Raw genomic sequence first — 12,350 nt, 5'->3', positions numbered from 1 at the left:
TCACGTTCCTCCACGGAGGCAGCCGGTGCCGTAGGTCGGCAGCGGGGGTGGATGGAGATGTGGGTGCTCGGGAAGGCCGGGAGGTCCTTCCCTTACGGGCATCAGCCCCAGGCCCCGGTAAGAGGGACCTCAGCGGCTGCCCTGAGCTCGGTCCGGCCGGGACTGGGTTAGGGGAAAGCGGCCGGGATTGGGTTACGGGAAAGCGGCCGGACTTTTCCCGGAGCCGCGGCCGCTGAGAACCGAAACCGCGGCCCCTCAGCGCACGCGCGCACCGCACGCACCGGCCCCGCCGCCCGTTCAGCCGAGCGCGCGCCCCGGCCGCAGCCAGAGGGCGCTCGCCGGCCGCGCGGTGACGTCACCGAGCCGGCCCCGCCCCGACCCCAATGAAAGAGAACGTGCGGCGCGGGTCGCTCCCAGCCCGCCCCTCCCCCTGCACCGGCCGGCGGCGGGACCAATCAGAGCCCCCGCGGCGCTCCGGCCCCGCCCCCGTTTCGTGACGTCACGGAACCGCCCTCGGTGGCAGAGCGGCCCAACCAATCAGCGCTCCCGCGCGCGCCCGCCCAGGCCGCGATCCCGTGTTTCCGCCCCGCCCCCTCTCCGCGCCCCCCCCCGTAAAGCGGCGGCGGCGGCGGCGGAGCCCGGTCCTGTCCGTGCGGGCGGCGGCGCCTCCCGGGGCTCGGCGACATGGAGTGCGCTGCGGCGGGAGCCGAGTTCAACATCCTCCTCGCCACCGACTCCTACAAGGTGGGCACGGACAGTCGGGCGGCAGAGAGGGGGTCACCTCTGCGGACACCGGACCCGCCGGTGCGCGCCATCCGCGGGACGCCGAGCCAGGCCGGCCCCGCCGCCACCGGCCCCCTGCCCGCCTGGCCGGGGCTGGGAGATCCCCCGGGGCGCCAGCGAGGGTACCCGGCCTCACCCGGGCGGTGCGGGGGAACGGTGCAGGCCCGGCCGGGGCTGCCCCTTTCGCCCCCGGCAGCCCCGAGCCGCTCCCCGCGGGGTGCCGGGGGCCGCGCAGCCGGGGGGCAGCGGCGGGGCCAGAAAAGAAAGTGAAAGCGGGCGGGGTGGGCGCCGCCATCCCGTCGCCGCTGGGCGTGGGGGGCGGCCATGGCGGGCACGCGGGGGGCGGGGGCCGCCCGGCCCCTGCACCGTGCGGCCCCCCCGGGCTGCCCGGCCCCCGCCCGGCCGGGGTCGCTGCCGCGGGGCACTCGCTGCCTCCTCCTCCCGCCTCGCGTCCCTCCCGCTCCGCTCCCCTCGCGCCCGTCGCTGCCTGCGGTTGTGCGCCTGGCGGTGATGCAGCGCGCTCCGGGAGCCGGCTGGCGCAAAATCCGCGTTTTCTAGCCCTGCGCTTAGCTCTCGGCCGCTGCGGTGTCACAGTCGCTAGGCAAGGTGTAGGTTCAGAGGGAAAGTCGCCCTGCCAGGCTCCCTTCGTTTCTTGGAAGTGCTGGGGCTGGCAGCAGTGACAAAGTGCAGGCGCCGGTCCGCGCTCCGAGCCGGTGCGTTCTGAGCCGGCAGCTCCGGACGTGCCTCGCAGGAGCGGGCCCGGCCCGCGGACCTGCCCCGCGTTCAGCCGCCAGACCCTGGGCACAGCCGGCGTGCGACTCCCCGCGCCTGGCCGGACACGCGTGCCCGGCCTCTCCTAGGCTGGAAGGCTACTTATTTCTTCCAGAAGCTGCATTGTAATGTCGATGAGGTTGTTGGTGGCCTAAACAAAACTACAATAACAGTTCTGGTTATCGTTGTAAAGCATTTATTGTGTTTTAGCTCTTTGAACGTTGGGATGCTGGGGTGAGTTTCAGGGATGAGGGTACTTGTGGATAGAGGAATTGAAAAAGCAGAAGCTATGTTGTGACCAGGACTTGTTACTGAGTAACTTCCAAAGTACAGTAGTTGCTGACTTGTGGTAATAGTATTGTTGCTATTACTATTACTTTCATTATTATTATTATTACTATACATTACACCAAGACATAAAGAAAGTTAACAGCTATAGTTGCTATTTGTGGGAAGGAGTTTTGGAAGGTGGGGAGATGCTGATAAATCTTGGAGCAGCTCAATCAGGGCATCCTGACGCTGGGACTGAGGGCTTGCAAAGCTGCCTCCATTCCAGGTGTAAGCTGGCTACAGTGCCATTTATGAATTAGATTTAAGTGTTTGTTATCTAACTTATTCAACTATGGAAGATGCACTTTTTTCCCTGTTTGAGACTAATCACATTAAATACTGCAGGCCTGGGTTTAAACAATATCTACTTCAAGTCTAATTTGTACACTACTTTTTTTAATTCTCTGGGTGTGCTCAAGGACCTGTGGTGGTGCAGCATACTGGCATGACATAAAACCAGTTTGCTTCTGTTTGCTGTTTCATAGTATAGATGACTTGGTAACATTCCAGGAGTGGTAGAAATCTTAAAGAGGTCAAATAAAGGCCTGAGGTGTTCTTTTTTTTTTTTTTTCCTTCAGTTTAAAACCAAATTTGAATTAGTTTTTTCTGTGGCAGCTCAAGAGCATTTTGTATTATATTTAGAGTAGTTGCCCCCCTCAGTTGCTTTGTTAGGGCTATTCAAATTGTCTGTCTTTCCATATGCTTTTTTCCAAATCTTAGGAATTCCAGTGTCTCTGAACAATGCTTAAACAAGTAGCTGCTTTTATCTTGTTAGGTAACATGAGCAAACATCGCTTATCTCATCCCTGGATGATACTGTTGTTTCCTAATCAATGAAACACACTTAGCAAGAGCACTTTCAGTAAAATTGCACTAAAATATCTGGTAGTTTGCAATGTCAAGGTTTTTACAGGAGTTATAAAACACTCTTGTTAGCAATTAAAACAATAATAGTGAGAGTTGGTTGGAGCATTCTTTATTTTATTTTGGTTAGATAGTTCTGCTGCATCCGCAACTGTAGCATCTGTTTGTGTATGCAGAACTATCTGTACATAACATTTAAACTGATAAAAAACATAGGTCAGCTCAGAAGTTTACATGGTGATCTAATTGCAGTAAATGCTAGTCCATACAAGCTAATGTTGGTGACAAAAATCACATAGAAATAAACACCTGTAAAGGAAAAAATACATGCAGACCATAGTGAGTAGTACAACCCTAGCTTAGGCCGTTGTCAATCAGAAAAAAGTTGTGGCATTTCAGAGTCATAGCTGTCACCATTTGTTGGTTTGAGTACTAGCTCCAGTGTCCCAGTTCTCTCTTGGTGCAGTTGGAAATTTGGGGTAAAAAAACAACTCATTACTGGTTTAGTGCCTATACAATTTCAGAAACAAACTAGTCTGGTAGGCAGAGATTTGTCTGTTTAGAGCCAGTCCAGCCTCCCTTCCTTCTACACTATTTTCCTGTCTGCATGTACATCATAGGATGTTTCCTCTTAAATGATAGAGATTGCTAAATACTCGGTTTCAAAACCTTCAAAGTGTTTTTGAAAAACTGCTGAGTATCATGTTGATTGCTAGTAAAGTGAATATTTCTAGATAGGAGTAGTTCCCAGTAGGTGAATATGCACCGGTTCTAGTGCCAAGCTTCTATTATAGACTGGAGCTTACTCAATTGTACAAGTGCTCCGGGATTTTGAGGCTAGGTTTCAAATTATACAGTTTATCTCCAAACCCAATAACAAGATAAATGATTTTAGATTGCTTAGATTCTTCTTCTTGTGTACTTTATTCCATATTCTTAAGCTTTTACAAATCCCCCAAAAGTATAATTCCTCCTGTATGCTGGGAATTATATGCCATCCCTGCAGAGTCTGGGCATGAGCATATGGTATGGGTTGTGTGCAACATGCTGATAAGTAACAGCAGTCTTTTTAATTCTTCTGATCATGAGACTCTCAAGAGATTCATCAATGCAGTGTTATCTGGAGAGCCTCAATGTCTTGATGTACACTATAGCAATGGCATTTCTATTAGTGATGTTTTCTGCTGCTCACTTGGTATTACTGAAAAGGAGAAGTATTTGAAGTCAAAGTCCTTGTTGTTAGAAAGCTGCAAGTTGAGGGGGGTATCAGCTGGCTCCTTGAAAATCACTGTTCGTGTTGCATGATGTCTTAGTCTATATCTATAGCAAGACACAATTTATATAAGTCCATCTATACAGCTATATATACATTATACAGTACTCTATAGCCCCTCTGTGACAGTGGGGTTCTGTTCACTCTCTGCCCTTCCCCAGTGAAAGGGTCTGTGCCCCTCAGTGCCTCATTTGTCTGACATCGCTGACACACTTCCTCTGCATTTTCTTTCTCTTTGATTCCCAGTGCTCTGTTTAGCCTATATTTGTTTATTTCTGCACAGGCAAGAAATATGCCAGACTATAGGTAGTCTGAAACTGTATTGAGAGGATCAGCCTGGCAGAGCTGTGTTGTTCAGTGGGAAGACAGCCGTGACTGGCACAGAGCAGGCCGGGGTTGGATGTACCATGAGGAAAGGCTATTGATTGAACCTTGTTTGCTGGAGTAATAATAGCTTATTTTGCTTTTGCCAATGAGACGTATTACTGTTGCTTGGCATGTTTTGTAATTAAGCTGATAGTTATAATAAGCTGCCATGCAATTACCTCTTAGGAGGCACTGACTTGCTATCTAGACTGTAAATGAGATCTGTTTCTGAATTAATTTCTTTCTGGATGCTTCAAGGAAACCCAAAATGTATGTTTTAATTTGGTATGCCTTACATGTTGAACTTTAAGTATTTGTTACTTCAGATGACTTCTTTTACTTTGAGTGGATGTAGGAGAGCTCTGAGTTCTGAAGCACTTCACGTGAGTGTGTTTATTCTAGGCTCTGACAGCCTGTATATTCTTTATTTAGAAGACTAGAGGTATGTGAGGAAGAAACCTGAATACTCTTTAGCCTACTGGAAGTGACTAGTACTTAATGACTGCAAAATATTCTTTACAGCAGCCCATATATATTTTTTTTTCCTTAATTAAAATCTTGTGGTTGGAGTGTGAGTGTGTTATCTCCTTTAATTCTGCCGGTGGAAAGCATCAGAAATGTCTGGCTCAACACTCCTTGTAAGACACAATCTTCATGCTCTCTAGCTTCATTATCTTCCAAGTTTTGATTTGCAGTCACATGGTCCTCTTACAAACCCCAAGACACCATTGCTCGAAAGGAGCACTGCAACTGTACAGTATTCAGACAATTTTTAAATTAATGGGAAGCAACCCTTTTAGAACCACTGCAGCTTTCATTGTTGAAAAGGTAAACATTTTTCCTTTTTCATTAAGGAATGGGAAACTTAGTGCAGCATGTGGCATAGTACAGCAGACTAGTCACAGATGTGTAGACAGTAAACATAAGGCATTTTGTCATCTCTTTGGTGATAATCTTGGATGTAAAGCTGCTGGCATGACTGAGGTAGAGTTAATTTTCTTCCTAGTAGCTGGTATGAGGCTGTTTTGAATTTGTGCTGAAAACAATGCTGATAATTCAGAGATATTTTTGATTTTGCTGAGTAGTGCCTGCACACAGTCAAGGCCTTTTCTGCCCCATACACCATCCCACCAGCAAGGAGGCTGGGGGTGCACAAGAAGGTGGGAGGGGACACCGACAGCTGACCCAAGGGATATTCCATACCACATGACATCATGCTTAGTGTATAAAGCTGGGGGAAGAAGGAGGAAAGGGGGGAGCATTTGGAGTAGTAGCATTTGTCTTCCCCAGTAACTGCTACAGGGCTGCAGCCCTGCTTTTCCGGGAATGCCTTAACACCTGCCTGCCGCTGGGAAATAATGAATTAATTTCCTATTCTGCTTTGCTTAGATGCTGAGAAATTTTGCTTTCCCTGTCTTTATCCCAGTCCATGAGTTTTTGTCTTTTACCCTTCTGATTCTCTCCCCTGTCCCACTGGGAGGAGTGACTGAGTGGCATTCAGGGCTGGGTTGCCAGTTGGAGTTAAACTACAACAAAAAACTTGAAAATCTTTAGTAGTAAAGTAATCTACTGCAAAATGTTGCTGGTTTTAGGCACTGTATTTTGTCTGAGAAACTTAGAACACATTCAGTTCTAGTGCTTACACTTGACCTTGTGTTTTAAACGAATGTGGACCTGGTCATGTATAACACCTCTGCTGATAATGTGCATCTTCCATAGGAATTCAGTGGCTTGTATGTGCTTTCCTTATTTTTCATAGTACTGACTGGTCTCTCAACTTCTTTTTTCTCACCTCTGGTCCTCTTATTTTTCAATGCACATATAAGAAATGATGGATGAATTAAAAAATGGAGACATTAGAAGCAGTACAAGGTTAGCATTCAGTCATAATCTCTATTAGCTTATCTTTCTCATCTCATAAGAGCAGATATTTCCCAATATTCTCACTTTGGTTCTTGAATATTTTCTCAATCTTATGCATTCTAATAAAGGGCTTGGAGCCTCTCTAGAGCTTCCCCCCCCCCCCGCCCCCCCATGCTAATCTGAAGCGCATATAATCAAAATAGTAAGATTCTACTTGACTCAGATTTCTTTAACTCACTTGAAAATGTCTTGCACTTTACCTGCTGTTGTTGGATGCCCTCTCTCTTGAGTTATCAAAGATTGATTCTTCTGGCATTTCCTCTCTTGTTCAAATAAATTTATCATTTAACCATACTGGCTTTTCGTTTGATTTTCATTTTCTCTGTTGTGGTTGTGCATTCCCTCTGTAATTGCTTGAATGCTGCCAAAGCATTCCTGTTGAATATAACTGTTAGTCACAGTTATGTTGGGTTTTTTCCTGAAGAGGGTCACAATGCCTTATCATTGCTGTTAATTATCTCATCTCAGTGAGGTATATCTGATAGAGCAGTCTCTTTGCTCCTGAGTCCTGGTTCATCTCCTTATTGTTGCTAATAATGTTCTTTTCCATGCAGGTTGTTGGCAAACTTTGCTTTTAGCTGCTCTGTTGGCTAAATCTCCTAAAGGTTTAGGTAAAGCAGTATTTAATCCCATGGCCTCTTTCCATAATGTTTGTAAATAATATGTAATACCACAGTTCGTGGAGGTCTCGGGGTGCTTTGCAGACGTCTCCCTGGTGTAAATACCAGCAGTACCACTGCACTAAAATTGTCTAACTCAGTAAGACATACTGGGGGTGAGGAACCCCCAAATATCTCCTGCAGATCAAGGCTGGCAGTACAGTGACCAAGCCTGTGCTTCAGCCCCTGGCTGCAGACCAGCAGCGCCCTGGCCAAGTGGCCCAGAGTCCAGGCCATGCTATTTCTGGTTTACCTGCCACCTGTCCCTCTGAGTCTTCATGATTGTGGCTGTGTATCACCATGGATTTGGTGGGGCCAGGTTGTTCTGTATCCATCTAGCACTAAGGATTTTTCAAAACAGCTCAAGAAAGTTCAAATACTGTCTTACTTGAGCTGATATTGTCTTATCACATGAGAGTTACAGTACAGGCAAGATCCTACTGGGTGAATGTTTGGGGATTTGCTTTCTTCACTGTAGACAGGGCTTGGAAGCATCTGTCTGATGGTTCATGTTGGCATCTGACCTAGGGGAGCATCAGGAATTACCACCAATGGAAATTTTGGCCACACCTGACTTCTCACATCCCATCTGTTTTTCCCATGTTTTCAAATGGTTGAATTACGTAGACTTAAATAACCTTTTAAAGTAAGTTTGTTGCAATGTCTTGTATAACAAGCTTGTGGATTATAAGAGTATTTGTATTTTTATGTCAAAAATCTTACCTAGCTTAGAAAAATGCAGTATTTATCTCAGTCATCCCTGTTTTATGATGAATACCTGTAAATTCCTTTTTCTTAAAATTTTAATGTTTGGGGTGGTTTTTTTGATAGTGATCTAAATGCAATTTGTACTTCATGGTTCTTCCCTCAAAAAACTTGATTTACTTAAATAAATGTAGTCCTTGTTGGAAGTATTCTTTGTTTGGAATATACCTTTATTTGCATTACATTAAATAAGGAGCTATCACAACTGGAATAAAAGTGCTCTATTTCAGTCATAGTACATAATCTTGTAGGTAGTAGTGCCAAGGCTTTTTGTCATATGTTTTATAGACAAAACCTAAACCTCAGCCTTTGAACTAAACATCAAAAGGCCTTTGAAGGTACTTGGGAGAGCTGTTTTCTTGTAAGGGTCTCTTAATCCCAGTAGAAGCTTTTGTTTGCTTTTCTGTTTGTTGGTTAGGGGTTTTTTTCCTTCCTGAAGAGAAGGGCTTTCCTATTGAATTTGTAGTCACTCCTACTTATCAAGAGCTCATCTGTACAAGTCCTGCTTCTGTCATCCCCTAACTGAAAGCATCATTATCAATACTGCCTTAATCTCTTAAATCACATAAAAGTTAATGTCAAATATTGCACATTACCTCTGGTTGTCCTTTTTACTCTCCTTTAGGATACAGAAGTCCTCATCAAACAACAAGATCAGGGTTTTTTTAAAGCATAGGTTTCATTGTCCAAGCGTTGTGTCAGGTTTTTTCTTGTTGGTTGGTTTGTTGTTTTCATTTGCATTCTTTGCGTCTTTTGTGAACTGTTCCTACTCCTAGACCTTGATATTTTTTTTCACACTGTTTTTTACCACCAGGTAATTCACTACATGCCAAACCTCCTGAGCACCACTATGGCAGATGGGTATTATTTCCCCATGTCGTAGAAGCCCAGAAAGGACAGCTAATACAATCAGCTGCTGTGACATTTTGTGGGCAGATATTCCTGATATGTGTGGTGCCCTGTCTGAGGGCTTGGGAGCAAAACAGATGGCCAGATAACTCAGCAGGGGTTGTAGGTCTTGTGCTTAACTTCTTACACACCTATACAACATAGAATCGAAGAATAGTTTAGGTTGAAAGGGACCTTCAAAGGCCATCTAGTCCAGCCCTTTGCAATGAGCAGGGACATCTTCAACTAGACCAGTTTGCTCAAAGCCGCATCCCACTTGATCTTGAGAGTTCCCAGGGATGGGTCATCTGTCACCTCTCTGGGCAACCTGCTCCAGTGTTTCACTGCCTTCATCACAAAAAATTTATTGTATCTAGTCTAAATCCACCCTCCTTTAGTTTAAAACAATCACTCCTTGTCCTGTTGCTGCAGGCCCTGCTAAAAAGTGTGTCCACATCTTTTTTATAAGCCTCCTTCAAGTAACCAGTGGCCAGCAAGTGTGGTACTTTTATTATTGAGTAATATTTAAAAGGATGTCTCAGCTTTGTAGGTAAAACTAACAGCTTTGTGGAATGTCAAAGAAGTGTCTTTAAAATTACAGCGGTAAGGTTTGCTCAGATGTAAATATTTTAATTGCCAGGGATGTGTATTTTTCACTGCTTAAATAGATTTTAATGTGGGAAGAATATAATTTGATACTACATGTGTGATTTGCAAAGTTAGTTCCTTATCTCTTTCAAGTACTTACAGCAGCTTAATTGATAAAATTATATTTCTGTCAAACATGAAACTTTCATATATGTTTTAATCCCAAGAAGTAACTATCGTCTGGACACTAGCTAGTATGTTCAGGTTAAGATCTAATCTTATGTCAGAAAACATAGCTAAACCTGTGATGCAATGTTTGAGAAACTTGAGTGGGGTTTTTTTAGGTTGAAACTGTCAGCAAGGTGGTCAGGAGGAGCTGTGTCCCCAGGTATGCTATATAAAGGACAAATCTGTTAGCATTTCAGCCTGATTTCAGCTCTCAAGTTCTGGTTTGCAGCCAGAGCACTGAGTTTTGTGATCGTGCTTCAAAGCAGAGCTAGAATAAATCCCTAAAAGAATGTACTTAAGTGCAATAAAAAAGGTGACACCAACTCAGTGGGTGCACTGTACACCCTAAGTTAATTTGGGCTTGTAAGCATTTTGACAGAGAGGAACACATAGCTGGAGGAGATGCCTTTGAACTGCCAAAATCAAATATATTTTCAAGATGTGAGCAGAAGATCACACAAATTTTCATTACAATATAGGTGTTGGCTTCAGTAACTTGCTCATAGTTGGTAAGCTGTATAAACTTTTTAAAAGAAACCTGAGTATCCTATCTCGTGCAGATACAGTTTTCATTGCTTTGTTTGAATTGTTGTGATGAGAACAGCAGCGTTGCTTTGGTTTGCTCTCAAGCTTGCTGCAAGGAATTGAGATACTCATTTGGACAATTGGTCCTGGGACATCTGCTGTGTACACTTGCAGCTGCTGAGCTCTGTTTTGAGCCTTTACTCTGAAATCACAAACTCAAAAGTCCAGTACCAGTTGTAAAACAGGACAAAATTTTTCATGACATTGCTGTAACTTATCATGGTGACACGAGTAGGAAAGGGGGAGTTCCCACTCTCCATGTCTTTACAGTGCTTGAGCATTCTAAGGATTTGTTACAGGTCTTTCTTAGAGTGCATTTATAAAATTTCTTGTAAAGGGTTTGTATACATATTTGTGTGTGTGTTCATATACCCACTGGTTAGAAAGACATGTCAAATGGAGCCTATTTTTGTCTGCTCTGTAGTAGAGAAGAGAGGATGGTGTGTGTGTTTTCTTTTGTGTAGGGATTTTGTTTTTCCTTAAATGTGATGATATCTTGCAGAGAGTTTTCTTTGAGCTGGCAGTGTGATGTACTTCTTGGAAGTTCTGCATTGAACTAGGAAAGGGCATGTTATAATTTGTGAAGCGAGACATTTATTAATAGCTTAAACTAATTCTAAAAGCCAGGTTTTGTCTTTGGGTCTAACACTGGTACTCTTAGGCATTCTGCTTTTGAGTGGCTGTGGAATTGTAACAGAATAGGTTTGTGCTCCATTAAATGCTTGTGGTGCCATGCTTTGTTTGAAGTCAGGGCAGAAAACGTGCAATGATAAGCTTGGATTTTATTGGATTGGCCTTGTAAACCTCATACAAGCAAAGACAATAGAATGATCTTTAAATTGATCTTTCTTGAATGTTTCCTTGTGGCATTGGAAACACAACCATAACAGCATTGTGCTGGCATAGGAGAACCAAAAAATTCAGTTGAGTAGTTCATTGTCCAAACTGAGTGACATACTTAATTTAAATTACATTTGAGAGGAAAAGGAAAACTGTCATTTTGAAATTCTTTAAAGCACACTTTTAGGACTAAAGGTAGGGCAACTTTCAAATATTTTTCTTTGATAATGTTGGAGATAGGTTTAAAAAATCAGGAGAAGGGAGAAGCGTTAAAACTATCCCTTTTCTAATTCCTTGTGGTATTAGAAACAAATTTTTAAGGTTATTTGGAGTAAGTAATGGCAAGAAACGTATAATGAATTCATACTCTAACCTGTAAATATGGGAGTTTGAAAAAATTTAGACATGAGTTTCCAACCATTTGCATTTTGTTCTGGTGTACAGTATTGTTTTCTCAGCTGTAGGAACAGTTTTTCCTTATGGAATGTATAGACTTGTTCACAGACTTCTCATCATAATTTAAGAAAACTTTTGATACCTTCAACTTCAGGAATACTTTACTTTGATTTGTGTATTCTGTAATTTAAACATTCATAGTGCAAAGTTTCTGTCATTATGTATTCTTTTTGTTCAATATGGAATTAATGATTTTGCCTGCAGTTGGCTTTTTATACATTAGGAGATGAAATTTTGCAGGTTTAAGGCTTTAAGTGTGTAGAGTGTACTTGTTTCAAATGCTGTTATTACTCAAAGTGAATTTCTGAAAAAACAGACCTGGCACATTGGTGTTCAGTGCTGCTCCTAAAATCCTACCCAATGTCTTTCCCAGTTAATCAAAGCCAATTCATCAGGGGAGGGGGAATTTAAACTTGAGAAAGAAGACTTGACAAGGAAGCAAGGAATAACAAAGGGAAGAGAGTCTTTTGAACTGAAAATTGAAGGAGGTTAAAAACCTGGAAATTCTGTAAATAATTGTGTAGAATGTGAATGGATAAATAATCACAGTCCAGAAGAGCTGAGAGTTACTTTTAAGCTTTAATGTAAAAATATGATTTCTCTTGTGATTTGTAGTGATGTTTTGAGTTCTTACTGAAGCTTTTCTTGATGTAGGTTACACACTACAAGCAATATCCACCTAACACAAGCAAAGTATATTCCTACTTTGAATGTCGTGAAAAGAAGACTGAAAATTCCAAATTAAAGAAAGTGAAATATGAAGAAACAGTTTTTTATGGCTTGCAGTACATTCTGAATAAATATTTAAAAGGTAACTCTCTCAAATTCTACTAAAACCTTTTCTCTAATTAAATATCTAATATTTTCTCAAGCTTTTAGTCTTATAGTTGAAACAATTGCAGGTTATCCTGATACCCCACAAGTAGTGGCATGCATAATATCTTATTTACGTGATTGTGAAAATAGTTGTCCACCCTCATAAAATGGTATTAACTTAATCCAGACACCTCTCTAATATCTTTATGCCAATG

General features: G+C 43.4%; 1 protein-coding gene across 2 annotated transcripts in view; it reads left to right on the top strand.

The window, feature by feature from the left end:
* The first annotated feature begins 565 nt into the window (after positions 1-565).
* The window catches only part of NAMPT (nicotinamide phosphoribosyltransferase), a 30,580-nt gene continuing 18,795 nt past the window's right edge, over positions 566-12,350 (top strand). Inside the window, exons 1-2 of one of the 2 annotated variants that reach the window (XM_030291774.4) lie at positions 566-744; positions 11,974-12,130. In XM_030291774.4, the coding sequence (XP_030147634.3) occupies positions 685-744; positions 11,974-12,130 (217 nt within the window). In that variant the 5' untranslated portion in view covers positions 566-684. The remainder of the gene's footprint in view (positions 745-11,973; positions 12,131-12,350) is intronic. The other variant, XM_030291782.4, reaches the window with a different exon arrangement.

The sequence above is a fragment of the Taeniopygia guttata genome, chromosome 1A (assembly GCF_048771995.1).
Source record: "Taeniopygia guttata chromosome 1A, bTaeGut7.mat, whole genome shotgun sequence".
Lineage (NCBI taxonomy): Eukaryota > Metazoa > Chordata > Aves > Passeriformes > Estrildidae > Taeniopygia > Taeniopygia guttata.
This window is presented reverse-complemented; position numbering and strand designations above follow the sequence as displayed.